Source organism: Canis lupus, chromosome 2 (assembly GCF_048164855.1).
Source record: "Canis lupus baileyi chromosome 2, mCanLup2.hap1, whole genome shotgun sequence".
In the NCBI taxonomy this organism is placed as follows: Eukaryota; Metazoa; Chordata; class Mammalia; order Carnivora; family Canidae; genus Canis; species Canis lupus.
This window is the reverse complement of record NC_132839.1, coordinates 38,794,604-38,812,614: the sequence shown is the minus strand read 5'-3', so window position 1 is coordinate 38,812,614 and position 18,011 is coordinate 38,794,604. Positions and strand designations below refer to the sequence as shown.

At 37.3% G+C, this 18,011-nt stretch overlaps 2 protein-coding genes across 4 annotated transcripts in view; both read right to left on the bottom strand.

Moving 5' to 3' along the window:
* OTUD7A (OTU deubiquitinase 7A) overlaps window positions 1–18,011 on the bottom strand; it is a 392,748-nt gene that overhangs the window by 251,845 nt on the left and 122,892 nt on the right. The gene's annotated exons all lie outside the window — the stretch shown is intronic.
* On the bottom strand, window positions 2,306–3,074 carry LOC140609324 (pre-mRNA-splicing regulator WTAP-like; the record flags this gene model as incomplete). The annotated part of the gene is made up of 1 exon (XM_072784678.1): window positions 2,306–3,074. A coding segment is annotated over one exon (486 nt), but the record flags the coding sequence as incomplete, so codon positions are not given.

Sequence of the window (18,011 nt, the reverse complement as noted above, 5' to 3'; positions counted from 1 at the left end):
AATGCTCAGAACAGCAGATTAGGATAGGGGCTTACTGAGTGTGGCCCTTTAATGATTTTCCTTTTTGAGCTAAGTTTAGTGACTGGCTCTTGATTTTAGCTCAGGGTCATGATCTCAGGGTCCTGGGATTGAGCCCTGTATCAGGCTCTGTGCTTACTAGAGAGTCTACTTGAGGATTCTCTCTCTCCCTCTGCCCTACTCCCACTGTCCTCTCTTTCAAATAAATAAATAAATAAATAAATAAATAAATAAATATTTTTAAAAATATCATTACTATTTGATGTTTTAGCCAAATGCAGTTAGATCACACACCCTTTTTATCCTTTTCCGAGGGAGATCCCTTTTTACATTTTTACATTACATCTACAGAGTTTTTCCATATTCAGAAGTTGGGGATGTGTTCTGATTTTGCATTTTAAAGAAGCAAGATAAGCAGAGATGTTTATAGCAGTTTATTCATAACTGACAAAACTTGGAAGCAACCAAGACAGCCTTCAGTAGGTGAATGGATAAATAAACTATGGTACATTTAGACAATGGAATATTATTCAGAGCTAAAAAGAAATGAGCTATAAAACTACTAAAAGACATGGAGAAAACTTTAAATGCATATTGCTAAGTAAAAGAAGCCAATCTGAAAAGGCTACACACTGTATGCTTCTAACTATGCAGCATTCTGGAAAAGCCAAAACTATGGAGACAGTAAAAAGATCAGTTGCCAGGAGTAGGGCTGGGGGAGAAAGGATCAACACACAGAGCTCAGAGGATTTTTACGATTGATACCATAATGGTGGATACATATCATTACACATTTGTTCAAATGCGTAGAATGAACAGCAACACCAAGAGTGAACTCTAATGTAAATGATAGATTACGATGTGACAACAAAGGTTCATAATTGTAACAAATGCACCAATCTGGTGGGGGATGTTGATAATGCAGGATGCTATGTGTGTGGGAGAGGGCAGAGGGTGCAAGAACGATCTATACTTTGTTCTCAATTTTGCTATGTACCTAAATCTGCCCTAAACAACAAAATCTATTTAAGGAAGAGTAAGATAAATTATTCCCAATGAAAAAATACATAAGCACATAATCATATAGACACAGACATTTCCCCTCCTGTAACCCTTTCTTGAACATGCTCTAGTTTTGGGAGGAGCAGAATCCCAGAGATAAGGAGGTGAACCAGGCCAGGGACAGGGAAGGGCAGGCTCTCTCCTCCTATCTTCCCTGAAATTTCTTCTTTGATATTAAAATTGTATCAAAAAACAGATCATTCTTTTAGGCTCTCTCTCACTCCATGGCCAATATCCTATGGTCATTTTCTTTATGTGTAGACACATTGTACTGTTATAGAAATAAGTCATTCCTGACTGGTACACAGCATGGGGTTGAAATGGACTCCAGGCCCCTGGGCCGGAGAGAACTGTGAGAAAAAGGAGTCTGAGAGATGCCCAGAATGGCCCAAGGGGGAGCCACAGCTGAAATAGCTCATCCTGCCCCCTAGTTAAATGTGCTTTAATTTATTTTTATTTATTTTCAAGGCACATTTAATTTAATATCAAGAGTGCAATACAAATGGCCCAAATACAATGAAGGAAACACATTCCCCCATTAACATCAACGACAATGCTCTTTCAACATGTGCCTGTTGAATGGAATGGGGATTTAATTTCACTATTGAAAAAAATAACGCAGTGAGTCTCATCACAGCCAATATCCTTATACAATCTAGTAGTGAAATGAATGTTTATAATGCTTCAAACAGTTTCAACCTGAAGTTTGATACCACACCTTTATGTTTGTTTGTACAGTCCTCAGTAAGATTATCTACAGCATTAGCAACCATTCAAAGAACAAACCATTGATTAAAACCACATTGATTTAAGGCTCAATCAAGTAATATAGAGCCCCAAACTAAATGGTTAAATATATGAACTACTTATACTGACATCTATTATTTGATTCTCTCGTGACTATTAAATTGGTTCTTAGCAAATAAACTCTTTAAAGGCAAAATTCACCTCATTTGAGTTTTGACCCAGAAGTTCAACAACAATCACAAAGTCCACAGTCTTATTGGCAAACCTGAGATACAGTGTCTCTAAGTCACTATGCTCAAGGTTAAGAGCAATGCATATTCAATTTTTACATTTTACTGGAATTTTACATGTTCAATACATGATTTTAAATCTCTAGGTTTTCATTCCTCCAAACTGTCTGAAGACACAGTGTGCCACAGACTTAAGACTTCTGTTTCTCCCTCTATTTTCTTCAAACAGAAACATTTCTCAAGTGTCTACATGTTCTAGAAGGGGAATTTTTCGGAGGTGGCCACTTCTTCGGTAGAGTCCAATGCCATCAGGCCTCTGAAGCAAGGGGAGGGGGAAGAAAAAAAAGCTAAAACACAAGGTTCATCTGGTAAGTTTTACATTAACCACTACAAGCTGGATAGTATAAGAATGTGGCTTTTTTTGGCTCAAAAAGTCAGAGTCTTGGTGTGGAAACAAGTACTTGGCTGTCCCACCACAGCTTTCTCGCAGTGGGACTGTCAGGGAAGTCTTGACTGGGGAGTATGATCTGTTTACCTATCAGGCATAAACTTCCAGGCACTCAGTTCATTTTGGGCTTGTTCCAGGTTGTCTTTAGTCTGTTCTAGTTCACCTTTCATTTTGAGGAAAAACAAGTTGATCGCTGGGTCTACCATTGTTGATCTCAGTTGGGCAACACTAGGCTGCTGGACTTGCTTGAGGTACTGGATTTGAGTAGTACACTCTTGCACCTCTTGCTCCTTGGTTTCTAGTCGCATTACAAGGATGCTTTCCCTGCGAGCAGACTCTTGTTGTTGCTTTAGTCTTTCTTCAGACTCCCTTAACCCATCATTAGAATTAAGATCTGTGTACTTGCCCTCCAAAGCTTGGACATATGCTTCATATTGTTTCCACCTTAGAATGAACTCCTCTCGTGCCATAACTTTGATGTCTGTTTCACTCAGTCGAACCTTTTTTGGAAGAGGTTCCTCGTTGGTCACCTTGAATCCTCTCCAGATGGAGGCCGCGCCGGCGTCACCCAGTCACATAGGCTGAGGCTCCGCTGCCCGCTCGCCGCCCAGGCCGCCCCGGCCCCCGCGCTCCTCCTCTCGCCGCAGCACCCGCGCTCCCCCTAAATGTGCTTTTAATTATGCCATGCTTCATACTTATGTCAAGGAGGGGATAAATTTAGTTGCATAACTTCAGTTTAATAAGCCACTGGGGCATACAATTCACGTTAGAAAGCTATTCATAACATATGGCTAAAATAACCAAAAAGTTGATTCTTGGAGAAGTGCCCTCTGCTTACCTGGAAAAGTCGCTACACAAATTCCTAAAGCAGATCTAACCAGCATGCTCTCAACAGGTTCATTTTATAAAGGTGACTCTTGCAGCTATGGCACAGTCCTTCATAAAAGATGGTGGGAAAATGTTGCATTAATAAAGGTGGAATTAGTCCAATGGCTGCATTTTGTCTTTCTTTCCATTTCCTGCCTCTTTCTCCTGGCACTTTTTCTCACAGAAATTTACTCTCAGTGTTACATTCCATTTTCATGGCTGCATTTTCCTCTGGATATTAGTTTATGTGTTTTGCTATGGTTGCAATAAGCCCTACCCAACCGCAGCCCACATGTCCTCCTTGCAACTGCTGGCACACACAACAGAATGGCTTCTTCGCACAGCAGCACAAACACGGAAAGTATAACCTGTTCAGTCTCCTGAGAAAGGTTCCTCAACAGCATTTGGCTTGCCATGGTGGGCTCTTGAATGCAAGTTTCAAACCTGATTCATGATCCTGCTGGCTGCATAGACCTGGCCAAGTGGGTGACCTGTGTGAGTTTCTTTATATTTTGCCTTTCTGGATTGTTGTGAGGGTGAAATGAGGTCAACACAAAGGGCTCAGAGCAGAGGCCAGCACAGAAAGGATGGAACTTGATGATGCTCCCTCCCAGACTCATCATGGGCCACTTGTTCTTTGGGAACAGGATATTTTTCCCACCCACATCCTCTTTTATCCTCCAACATTCACATCTTGCTCCTTTGCCCAGCACATTCTTACCAGCTCTTCAGAATTCAACTTAAATACTACTTCTTCCAGGAAGCCCACCTGGCCTGCATAGACCAAGTCAGAGCAGCCTCTTGCCCTCTACCCTGAGTGTACCACTGACTCACCAGGGAGCAGACATTGCATCTGCCTTTCACCACTATCTTTTCAGCATGAAGCAGAACACACAGGCATAGCAAGTGCTCAACACACGTCTGCTGAATAAATTAAAAGTCATGGCTGGAACTGTCACCTTGGGAATCAGCTGTAGACAAGATACTGTTTGAGCGCTCTCAGAAAAAGAACTCAGGGCACAAGTCTCAGTCATGTGTGGAGGAAACAAAATCAGAAGAAGGGGAGACACCAGCAGGCTATTCAGACCCAGAGTATCTAGCAGAAGACTGAAAGCCACAGAGTGTGGAGATGGGCCAAAATGGAAAAGCTGATTGTGTTTCAGCAAGGGGGTATGACATCATAAAAATGCCAATTCTTTCAAAACTCATGCAAAACTGGAAGGCAATATCAATCAGAGTTCTAATGTCTTTTAGGGAATTGGATATAACTATTTTGAAGTGTGAAGTCAAGACTGGCCACTACTTGCTAATTATGGACACTGAATGATGGGCTCATGGGGGTTTAATATATTATTCTGTATACATATATAGATGTTCAATATTTTCCATAATTGTTAAAATATTTAAGTAAAATTAGGTTAGTAGCAAACAAAAAAGAGGCACTGTCCTAAACTCTTTATATTTATTAACACGTTTCTAATAGCAAACAAAAAAAATTAAGAATGCAATAAGGGAGGGTTTACTTCACCACAATGATGAGCTAGTCAATATATTATAAAAAAAAAATGTATGCCCAAAGTGGCATTTCGGTTCCCAGGGAAAAGAGTGGTCCATTTAATAAATGCCAGCTGGCAGAAAATATACTTATACCCCACCTCCATGCCTCCAGAACTAAATTCCAGATAAAGATATAAATGTTATACAGTTAAATGTAAACATATTACAAGAAAAAAAGCAGGAAAATTTTTGTATGACTTTGGCATGAGGAAGACCTTCCTAAGCAATGCAAGATATCCAGAGAAAATAGACAAAAATTAAAAAATATTTAACCAGATAAAGTTTTAAAATATGGCAGAAAAAAACAGTATAAAGAGTATATTAGTAGGCTTAGTAAAATAGTTGTAACATATGACCACAAAACACTAAAATTCCTATAAAGAACTGCTATACACTGTTAAGATAAAGACACACAGCGACCCAATGGAAACTCAGACAAAAGTCATGAATAGGCAGTTTACAGGGAATGAAATCCAGAAGGCCAATAATGCATAAAAAAGATATTTGCGTGAGCACTGGTCATGAAGAAACAATGAAAACTGCCAATGTAATATAATTTTCAGACAGACTGGCAAAAAACCTACTGATGACATCTGGAGTCAGAGGGACTATACAGAACTCTACACACCTCTGCATTTCTGGTGAGAATGTGAATTTTTTAAGCTCCTTTGAAAAAGTGATCTGAAAATATCAATTCAAATTCAAAATACAAGAGCTTAGTGATACCATATTGGGAAATATTTCTTACAGAAGTAAGTTAATACTATATTAGAAAGTATTCAGTGATATCATATTAGAATTTTTGAAGTGGCAAAAACTGGAGAAAACCAGAATGCTTCTCAATGAAGAATAACTGGATACACTGGATGTGCTCCTCTGTTAAAGAATTGAATCCAGTTTGATTTGTTGATCTGGAAGGACATCTTTGATGCACAGTTTACTGAGGAGAGGAAGCTTTGAAGTTACATGTATTGTATAGAATCATAGACATCTGGTTGTAAAAACAAGTACAAAAGACTATTCTGTACTTACAAATATGAGCACAGCTAGTAATGTCTATATACTATCTATTAGCTAAGAAAAGTATAAATTGGGGGATATTATTAACATTTTAAAATGCTTTTTCATCTTTTCACTGACTATAAAAACTTCTATTGCTTTTGTAACAAAAATTAATCAAGAACATTTTTTGTAAAAGGTGACATTTTGCCAGGGAACCCAAGGGGGTGGAGGGAAGAATTTCAAGGAAAGGATAAGTGGTTATCTAAGAGCCAATAAAGATTGAGCCTCAGGAGATTTGGATAAGCCTGGGTACCCTAGAAATAAGCACAGAAACCAGTGGGGGTGTGGCTGGGGACTTGGGGCAAATGTTGAATTCCATGGGTCAGAGGCCTCTGCTGTGACTATTTCCTATCTTGGTAACTTTACATCCTAATTGTAAAGGGGAAGGGAAATGAATTTGGTTGACGATGAAGACCTGAGCATTCATTCAGTTTGAATGGAGGCAAGGGAGGATATCAAGCCCACTCCTATCCCCTCCCAGCCCGGCAGTCTGTCACAATTTCAGAGAATCCTGGAAGCATTCCTATAGAACAACACAGTGAGTCCAACAACTTCAACAATCTGAGAGGATGATGGGAAAACTAGCAAGTATCAAGCTTTCCCGGGAGGAAAGGACCAGCGACCACCTGCTGGTTGGGGCTGTTATCAAGGTGCATGTATGTCCACCCTGGGGCCCATCTTTGTCCGTGATATAAAGCATGTGAACCCTGAAATCCAGGAAGAAACAGAAAGCATAATCACAAAATAATTTTGTTTTCTGGGACAGTACGCAGAGGACCACTGCTGCCAATGGGTGGCATGTGGACCATGCGGACTGACCCTGCTTCAGAGAGGGCCAGAGAGGGCACAGGTGTGATGCTGTAGGTATCAGGCAGCTGCACACCTGCATACTTATACCTCTAGGCTCTGAAAGTCTGGAAATGGACTTGAAATGGAAGTGCAAGAAGCCTCCCTAGGTTTAAGACTATTCAAATTGTTCCTCTGACATGGATTTTACACTTCTATTGATATCTCCACAGCTCCCTTAAATCACTCCTATACTATTACCATGCTCTCACAAATGACACATTGACTCTGATCAAAGGCTCTGTGTAGTGGTCTCTAGGGAAGCTGCAGACCACTTTCCACTGGGTGGGGGACTTGCAAAAACACACATTTCCGAGGAGCAGCCCAGACTTCAGAGGGGAACTTCTGAGTGTGGTGTCCTTAAATGTCTGTTTTTACAAGTATGTGAAGTATTTTCATCCCGCTCATATTGGATCATGTCTTTGGAAACCAACTTGATCATACTGACAAGTTCCTGAAACCAAAGTAGGAACCTGACAAACACCTGCACTTGGCTGATTTCCATAAAAAAGACAATTAGAAGTCCAATGTCTTTTAGTCATTCACTGTTGTCAGTCTAACGTTTAGAATTCTGGACTCAGTTTCCCATAAAACTGAATTTTCACCCATGCCTGACCCCTTCCTCAAACAAACAAAACACCCCCCAAAACACATACACAAAAACCTCCAAACAAATTAAATGGAGTATATTACAAGTGTTCAGAGGTCACTGTAAATTCCAGGAGGAAGACAGTAACATATCAGCTCATTTTAGACTTTGATTTGTCAAATATGCATGTTGCCATTTCTATGGAAAAATGAAAGCAAGAAACAAAAGGGGATATGATTTTCAAACAACCGTAAGGGAAAACATGCAATTCCTACATTTGTTCATGGATATCCTTTGAGTTTGTACCATGAGCCAGTCCCTATTTGAGGAGCTTGAGAAGCAGGCAGAAACCCCTCATGAAGTTTCTTTTCTAAGAGAGGCAGAGAAACAAACACATGACACCATAATCAGGGCACTGCATAGGATGGCAGAAGGTGACTAATTGATAGGACAGAGACGAGAACAGGGTCAAGGGTAGGAGGAGGGCTGAGGGTGTGATGAGGACATGTTACATTGGGTGGGCATGGCTCACCTCACTGAGAAAGTGATTCTGGATCAAGGATGTGGAAAGGGTACGCAGATGAACTGGGTACAAGGCCAGGGTGAGAACAGTTCCCCCTAAGAGAGGCTGGAGGGGCCCTGCCCTGTCAGAGGAACTGCAGATGGACAGGTGAGTCTGGAGTACACAGAGCGAGGGTGGTGGTCTGAACTGAGGCCCATGTAATGTGAGGAGAGCAAGCCTCACAGGCCATAAGGGTCCCTCTGAGCACCATGCCACTCACGGCTTCCACCGTGTGAGCAGGAGCCAAGACACAGGCTTTGGAGCGAGGCAAGGTATGATGGAGCTTCCAAGCTAAGAGGCTTGCTCTGGCTGCTGTTTGGTGAGCAGATGGTCGGGGGGAGGTGGGAAGTGGGAGGAAGGAGAAAGGAGAAAGATACGTCAGGAGGCCACTGCTTTATCCAGAGGAAGCAGGAGAATGGTCTGGGTGAGGTGGCAGCAGTGGGGGTGGTGAGAATTGGCTGAACTCTTGATATATTTTGAAAATCGATTTTAAAAAGAATCTAAAGAAGGCAATAAACAAGAAGTGGGGAGCAGATGTGAAACAAGGAGAATGTACCAAATGAGATGGGTAGATTTAAACCTATATGTGTCACTAATTAAATTAAATGTAAAGACACCAGATGCTCCTGTTAAAGGCAATAAATTGGCAGACTGAATGTAAGAATTCAACAATACGCTCTTTATAAAAGACATCTAAAAGATAAAGATACAGAAAGGATAAAAATTGGAAAAGTAAGAAGTGTACTATGCAGATTACAATCACCAGAGAACTAGCATGGCTATGTTTGTAGCAAACAGAGTAGATTTGGGGATAAAAAGCATTAACTAGCGATGAAGAAAATTGCTTCATAATGATATAATCAGACACAATAAGTGTAGGCACATAAAGATCTGAACATACTACTGACAATGTTTACCTAAAGGACACATAGGATTATACTCCCAAGAGCTGCAGAATACAATGTGGAATCTTTACAGAATATTTATCATATTTTAGGACATAGAGAAAATCACAAAGAAGTTCAAAGGATGAAATCACACAATGTTCTCTGAACATACAACAATTAAATTAGACAGATAACTAGAAAATCCCCCATACAGTTAGGACATTTAACACACATTTCTAAGTAACCCATAAGATTTACTTGAAATTAATACAGGACATTGGGGTGGCAGTCGGCGAGGCATAGAAAACACAAGACTGGACACAACTTGATAATTATGGAAGCTGGGTGATGAGTACTTGGGGATTCACTATACTGTTCTGTGTACACTTTAGATATTTATTTTTTCCATAGTTAAATGTTCAAAAATGTAAGCAAAATAAAGTCAGTAAAACAATCTCTAGGAAAAATGCAATGACCCAAGAGTGAAAGAAATCACAACTGAAATAATAAAATATTATGAACTTAATGATAATAAAAAACTCCATATCAAAATTTGTGGGATATAGTAAAAGCAATAGTTAAAGGGAGTTTTGTTGCTTTGGGGATCCTGGGTAGCTCAGTCAGTTAAGCATCTGCCTTATACTTAGGACATGTTTCCAGGGTTTTGGGATCTGCTCCCTGCTCAGCGGGGAGTCTGCTTCTCCCTCTGCCACTCCCCCCACATCCTCTCTCGCTTTCTCTCTCAAATAAATATGTTTTAAAAAGGGAGTTTTGTTGTTTTCAATGTATATATAAAAAAAGTAAGAAAGACCAAATGTTCATGAGTCAAGCAACCATTTCAATAAGCTAAAAAAAAAAAAAAAAAAATCAGCAAAATAAACACAAAGAAATTAGAGGGAAGAGAATAATCAAGATCAGAAATGCATAAAACAAAAGCAAACAGATGGTAGGTAGGATCTATCATTAGTGTTATGAAAAGAATAATACTACTGATAAACCTTTAATATGAATACTTATGCAGACTGTCAAATACAGACAAAATGGACAAATTCTAAAAAGAAAGATAAAACTCAACAAAATTGACTTTAAATAATAGAAAACATGAATAGTTCCAAAACTGTTAAACAAATCAATACACAAATGTTTTTCTCCTAAAAAAAGGACCTCCAAGCCCACATAGTTTCCTCAAAAAAATGAAGAAGTAACCTAGTCTTATAAAATCTAATCCAAAATCTAATCCAGGGTACAGAATAAGGGTACAATCCTCAATTCATGTTATGAAGCTGGCACATAATCTTGGTATAAAAGTGTGGCAAGGGTGGTAAGAGGGGAAAGAAAGAAAAATATATGGCAATTTCAGCCACAAAGATTGATGATATACACATATTATATAATATATCATGACAAACTTGGTTTTATCACAGGAATGGATGTATGGTTTACTATTACAAAACTCATCACATCAACAGATTAAAGAAGAAAAATAAATCAAATGATCATATTTCAATACATGCATGCAGAAAAAAATTTTAAAAATTTAAGATTTTATAAAATTTAGAAGGAGATTTCTTTAACCTGATAAAACGTTCCTTACAAAGAAAAAAAACAGCATATTATTCATATTTGTAAAATGTCAAAAGCTTTTCTTACCACAGTGAGAAGATTAGATCCAAACATATAAATAATTAAATTACATGCTAATAGCCTACATTCAAGCAGCACATACAGCATTTATTTCAGTTGGAAGTCAGATATTGTCACACTACGTTAAAAAAAGCAAGACCCAACCCTATGCTATCTATAAGACACTCATTTTAAATATGAAGACACAGGCTGCTTGAAAGTAAAAAAGGTGGAAAAATATATACCATGCAAATTGTAAGCACAAGGAAGCTGGATATATTACTATCAGAAAAAATAGATTTCAAGCCAAAAATGTATTACTGGTGACGAACACTTCATTATGATGAAAAATATCAATTTACCAAGAAGACATGACAAAGACAAATATGTATAAATATATAACTTCAATACATATAAAGTAAACTATAAGAGTAAAGAAGATATAGAGATATAGGCAAATCTACAATCCTAATTGATGGTTTAATATCTTGTTCTCAAGGAATTGCTAGAGCCACCAGGTTAAAAAAAATAGTAGTAAGGATATCTATACTTGAACAACAGCATCAACGAAAATTACTCAGCTGTCATTTACAGAACACTTCATCTCAAAAACTGTAGAATATCAATTCTTTTCAAGTGCGAAAGAGCATTTGTCTCTTGGTGAATAGGCCATATGCTGAGTCACAAGACCTGTCTTCATAAAACTCAAAATGCTGAAATGCTACAGAGTATGTTCTATGACAATAGGATTGATTTGGCAATCATTACCAATAAGGTATCAAAAATTCTCAAATATTTGGAAACCATGTAACACATGTGTAACTAACTAATGTATCAGAGGAAATCACAAGTAAAGTTAGATAACCTTCCAAACTGGAAGATAAGACATAACTTATCAAGATGGGACAAATGAGACATCACAGGGAAATGAGAAAACACTTCATATCTGAAGATACTGAAAACAGATCAGAAATGTTGATGCAGGAAAACTGCTTAAGTAAAATTTATGGTATTAAATGCATGTAAGAAAGGAGCAAATGCTTAAAATCAATGATCTAGGTTTTCACCCTGAGTATCTTTTATAAGCCATAAACAAATCAACACCAAAATAAGTAGAAGAAAGGAAACTACAAAGAGATAAAATAGTAAAAAGAAAATAAAAGAAATAAGAATTATGGAAACTAAAATTTGGTCCCTTGGTAAGATTGATAAATATGTAGCAAGATTTATGGGGAAGAGAAAGAGGAAATAAAAGAGAGGAGAGGACCTCAGTTTCTGGAGACATAAAAAGGATAACAATGAAATAACTATGTACATTATAATAAATTAGGAAATTTGGATGAAATGGACACATTTCTTTAAAGACACAACTTAACTAAATGAGATATGAGATGAAATAGAAAATCTGAAAAGTATGTTTTGTTCTGAATCTGTATCTGTTAAGGGAATTGTATTCATTGTGCAAACATTACTTAAAAAGAAAGACACAAATGATTTCACTTAAAATTTTACCAAACATTTAAGGAAGGAATAATATTAACCTTATACAAAATCTAAAAATAGGAAAAAAATGTGAATACTTCCAAACTTGTCGTATAAGGCCAACCAAAATTAGAGAAGGCTATTAAAAAGAAATTACCCATCAGTAACCATCATGAACACAGGCATAATCATTCATAACAAACTACGAGTTGAATCCATCAACACATAAAAAAGAATTATGACCAAGTAGGGTATATTCCATACACACAAGGTTGGGTTAACATTTAACATTCAAGAACCATTCAATATTATTCACCATAGTGACAGAAAAAAAAAAGAAAGAAACGGGTGACTAAATTCAACAGGTATTACAATTTTTTAAGGAAAAAATCCTGCAATCTTGGAATTAAGAAAAACTCCTCATTGGATACAGTAAATTTCTATAAAAAATTTTATTTTTTTTTCGGTGGGCTTAACATGGGGCTTGAACTCATGACCCTGATGACCCTGTGATCAAGACTTGAGCTGAGATCAAGAGTTAGTTGCTCAACTGACTGAATCTCCCAGGTGCCCCACACAGCCAGTCTTTTTTTTTTAAATTTTTATTTATTTATGATAGTCACACAGAGAGAGAGAGAGAGGCAGAGACACAGGCAGAGGGAGAAGCAGGCTCCATGCACCGGGAGCCCAACGTGGGATTCAATCCCAGGTCTCCGGGATCGCGCCCTGGGCCAAAGGCAGGCGCTAAACCGCTGCGTCACCCAGGGATCCCCAGTCTTAATACTTGTATAGGAGATCCGAGCCAGTGCAATAAGGGAAAGAAGTTAGAAAGGTAAAAGCAGCAGTTTTTTTATTTGCAGATAACATGAATGTCAGTGTAGAAAATTCTAAATCTTTACAACTAATAAGTGCACTTAGAAAGACTGTAAGTTACCAGGTTGATATATAAAAAATCATTTGTATTTCTATATATTTGCAGCAAACAGTTGGAAAGTAAAATTAAAAGAAAGAAATTTACAATGGCTTTGAAAAACATGAAGTAATACGGAATAAGTTTGACAAAAGATGTCAAGACTTTCTACACTGAAATGCAAAACTTGGCTGAGAGAAGTTAGAGGAGACATAAATAAATGAAGAGATATACACTGTTTGTGAATTCAACAGGTCAATATTGTAAGTCAGTTCTTCCAAAATTGGTCTATAGATTCAATAAGATTCTATTAAAAAATTCTAGCAGGCCTTTTTGTAGAAACTGACAAAATGATTCTAAAAATTAAATGAAAATGCATTTGACCCACAATATCTAAAATTGTCTTGATAAAGAATAGAGAATAGAAATCTTACAAAACCTCAAGAGTTACTATAAAGCTACAATTGTAAAGACAGTTGATGATGTATGAAGATAAATATGTAAATCAATGGGACCAAATAGAGTCCAGAAACAGACTCAAAACATGCCAAGGCAATTCAGAGGTGGAGGGAAAGACATCACAGATAATGCTGGAAAGAGCTGCATTCTCATACAGAAAAAAAATGAACCTCACTAATACCACAAATGAAAATTAATTCATTTTCACTAAACTAAACATTAAAGTTTAGAAACTAAACTAGACCACACAACTAAACATTAAAGCTATAAAGTGTTTAGAATAAAACAACCTAGGGGGAGGTAAAGATATCTTAGGACATAGAAAGCAATAATCATAAAAGAAAAAAATCAGTATATTAGACTTTCTCAAAACTCAAAAACTTCAACTCATCAGAAAGCAACTCATCTGTTTAGAAAACAGACAAATCATGACCAGGAAACATGTTCCTAATACATATACCTGACAAATGACTTATCTACATAATCTTTTAAAAAAACTTTTATGACAATAATGAAAGGACAAACAACCCATTGTTTTTTCAATTGTTCTGCCAAGTGAAATGAATCCAATAAACCTTTCTGATCACCTACTAAGGACATGGCACTGTGCAATGGAGGGTGGAGTTACAGAGACTATATATTATCACTTTCTTTTCTTAAAGGGTTAATCTCTCAGGAACTCTGATGGGGATACTTAAAAAAAAAGTGGGATATTATGGGGAAAAAGCCATATTTTTATTTAAAAATGCCTTGTTTTTTGCAACTTTTCATTTTACTTTGTTCCTTTTTTAAATTGAAGTATAGTTGACATACAATGTTACATTATTTCAGGTGTACAACAGAGCTATTTAACAATTCTGTTATGCCATGCTCACCACAAATGTAACTACCATCTGTCACCACACAATGCTATTTCAATACAATTGACTATATTCCCTATGCTGTACTTTTCAGCCTCATGATTTATTAATTCCATAACAAGAAGCCTATACCTCTCACTCTCCTTTACCTCTTAACAACCCAATTTTATTTTTATAGGTATATATATATATTTTTTAATTGAAGTTTGATTTGCCAACATATAGTATAACACCTAGTGCTCATCCCATCAAGTCCCCCTTCAGTGCCTGTCACCCAGTCACCTCATCCCCCCGCTCACCTCCCCTTCCACTACCCCTTGTTCACTTCCCAGAGTTTTCTCTCATGTTTTGTCCCCTTTACTACCCCTTGTTCACTTCCATGAGTTTTCTGTCATGTTTTGTCACACTCTTTGATTTTTTTCCACTCATTTTTTTTTAAGAAGCAAAAGATTGGAAAAGGAGCTTCAAAGGAAGATTTAAAAATGGCCAATAAGTGCATGAAAAAGTGCTCAATATATTTAATTATCAGGAAAATGAAAATTAAAACCACAAGTAGATATCACTTGATACCTACCAGAATGGCTAAAATTAAAAAGTGTGACAACATCAAATGTTGGCAAGGATGTGTAATATACAGAACTCTTTTATAATGCTGGAAGCAGCACAAAAATAATGAAACTAATTTGGTAAAATATATGATAGCTTTCCATAAAGCTAAGCAAACACCAACCCTATGACCCAGTAGTTCCACTTCCAGGTATTTATCCAAGAAAAATGAAAATGTGTCTACATAAAGACTTGTATAAGAATGATCAAAACAACGTTATTCACAATATCTCAAAGCTGAAAACAGCATATCTGATGCCCATCAATAAGAGAACAATCTATTTTGGTATATTTTTACAGTGAAATACTTATTATTCAGCAATAAAAAGGAATGAACTATGGATACAAGAAGCCTCATGGATGAATCTCACAGAAGCTGGAAACAAGAGAAATCCGAGTGTATATAGTTTCTTTTACAAGAAGTTTTAGGTTTGGCAAAATGAATCTATAGCAAAAAATTTTAGAAAAATGGTTGCCTCTGGGAGGTATTGACGGGGGCAGAGAACAATGAAGCTTTCTGGGGCGATGGAAAATTTCTCTATCTCGATAGAGGTGTCATTTACATAGGTATATCCCTTTGTCAGAATTTTTTGAGTTATGCAATTAAAATGTACATTTTACTAATGTAAATTTAACTAAAAAATACTCCCATACAAATAATGAACTATATATAGTTTACTCTTTTCCTTTGGTACTAAATAATTCTGGTACCACTTTCCGTATATTCTAGATTGAGCAAATGAGTAAATATATGAAAGGTATTGAAAGCAGGATGTCTTACTATTGGTAAAAGGAGTTACAAATATGGAACCTACAAGGCAAACTGGAGTTGATATATCAATATAAACTCTAATATCCCTGACATATGTATAGTTTATATATATCTGCTTCTGCATTCATTCTGTTGTTTGGGTTGAAATACATGGAGAAAACCCAGCCTTATAGGGATATGCAGTTGGAAAAGGGAATAATTAAATAGTTTTTTCAAATAATTATGGGATATTCTTTTTTGATACTTCACCAAAACTTGACAAGGAAAGCTGCTTCAAGGTGGGTTGCAGAGTGGAATCTGAAACCACATCAGGGAACATTCTGTACTCAGTCTAATATCCATTGGTCTGGTTTACATTTAGAATGAATCTTTTATCAACGCATGATTTTGTTATATCACACATTACTCATAAGGAGAATATGGTTTGGTTGAGTTATAAAGCTTTTCTAAATACTGACATATTTCATTACATAATATCAAAAAATTCATATTCACTAGTATCACTAGTATCTTGGTAGTAAACACTACCAAGAATTTAAGTACTGTGAAGCTGTTTAGGTTGCATTTTTGAAAATTATAACATTGACTTTTTTTTTTTTATTTATTTTTTATTGGTGTTCAATTTACTAACATACAGAATAACCCCCAGTGCCCGTCACCCATTCACTCCCACCCCCCACCCTTCTCCCCTTCCACCACCCCTAGTTCGTTTCCCAGAGTTAGCAGTCTTTACGTTCTGTCTCCCTTTCTGATCTTTCCCACACATTTCTTCTCCCTTCCCTTATATTCCCTTTCACTATTATTTATATTCCCCAAATGAATGAAAACATACAATGTTTGTCCTTCACCGACTGACTTACTTCACTCAGCATAATACCCTCCAGTTCCATCCACGTTGAAGCAAATGGTGGGTATTTGTCATTTCTAATAGCTGAGTAATATTCCATTGTATACATACACCACATCTTCTTTATCCATTCATCTTTCGTTGGACACCGAGGCTCCTTCCACAGTTTGGCTATCATGGCCATTGCTGCTATAAACATCGGGGTGCAGGTGTCCCGGCGTTTCATTGCATTTGTATCTTTGGGGTAAATCCCCAACAGTGCAATTGCTGGGTCGTAGGGCAGGTATATTTTTAACTGTTTGAGGAACCTCCACACAGTTTTCCAGAGTGGCTGCCCCAGTTCACATTCCCACCAACAGTGTAAGAGGGTTCCCTTTTCTCCGCATCCTCTCCAACATTTCTAACATTGACTTTGAAGCTCAATTTTATCACTGACAACAAATATTAATTGTTTTCCTTGAAGTGACTGTCTCGCTTCATCATTTTTGAGAAAATATCAGCCAAATAACAAAGTTTAAGTAAACATTGTCACTCATTCTTTCAGGTAAAAACTGTGCTCCATGGAAATAGTGGCTATAACTCAGCTTACAACTCAAAACAACTGCATTGTGCTTTGTCTCAGACCATCATTATATGCAGCAGTATTCAGAATATTAAAATGAATATTTAAGAAATGAAACAGATGAACATAGTGGAAAAGAAGGAAAAATAAAACAACAGAGGGGGTGGCAAACCATAAGAGACTTTTAATGACAGAGAAAAAACTGAGGGTTGATGGAGAGCAGTGGGTAGGAGATGGACTGGATTGGTGATTGGCATTAAGGAGAGCACTTGTTCTGTTGAGTATGCTCAATAGAGCATATCCTGAGTATGTTGGGTGTTATATGTAAGTGATGTTATATGTTAACTAACTTGAATTTAAGTTTAAAAAAAGATTGTATTTAAGGATCTATGTTTAATAAAATTAACAATTTTTACTGTTTCACTAGGGACATTTCTAAAGGAAATTAGCATTTATTTTTATGCAAAATGATAAAAAATACAATAATTACTGGAATGTTTTGATGCCATTGGTTTGATTTGTGTTTCTAGTTGTTTTATCACAAGTGAAAATGATGTTTTAACTGAAATGCTTCTCGATCTTACCAATTGTCATGTGTGGACTGAGGTCTGTCCCCAGGTGAATCAGTAACCGTCTGACAGCCAAGGAGCAAGGTGGCTGGGGGTGCGACAGGGCTGGTGTGGTCTGCTGGGCATGAAGATCTGCTGCTTAGTCAAAGGAGGTCATGGTGACATGAACCATCTGTAGAGTCAGATCACAGCAGGAGCGCAAGGAGAGGACTCCAGGCCTCATCTCCAGTGGCGAGGGTGCTGGGGATGAGCAGGCCCTGCTGCTTTCCCCTTCTTCTGCTTCATTCACTGCCCAGGAAGCTAGTTGTGTTTGTGCCCAGGTAAGGGCCTGAGGATGCCTGCTTTCAACCACTAAACCTCTGACCAAGGGCCTCATGGTGACTCTGTGCCTTTTTTTTTTTTTTTTTTAAACACAGGAGAACTCTCTTTTACAGTTTACTTTTTTC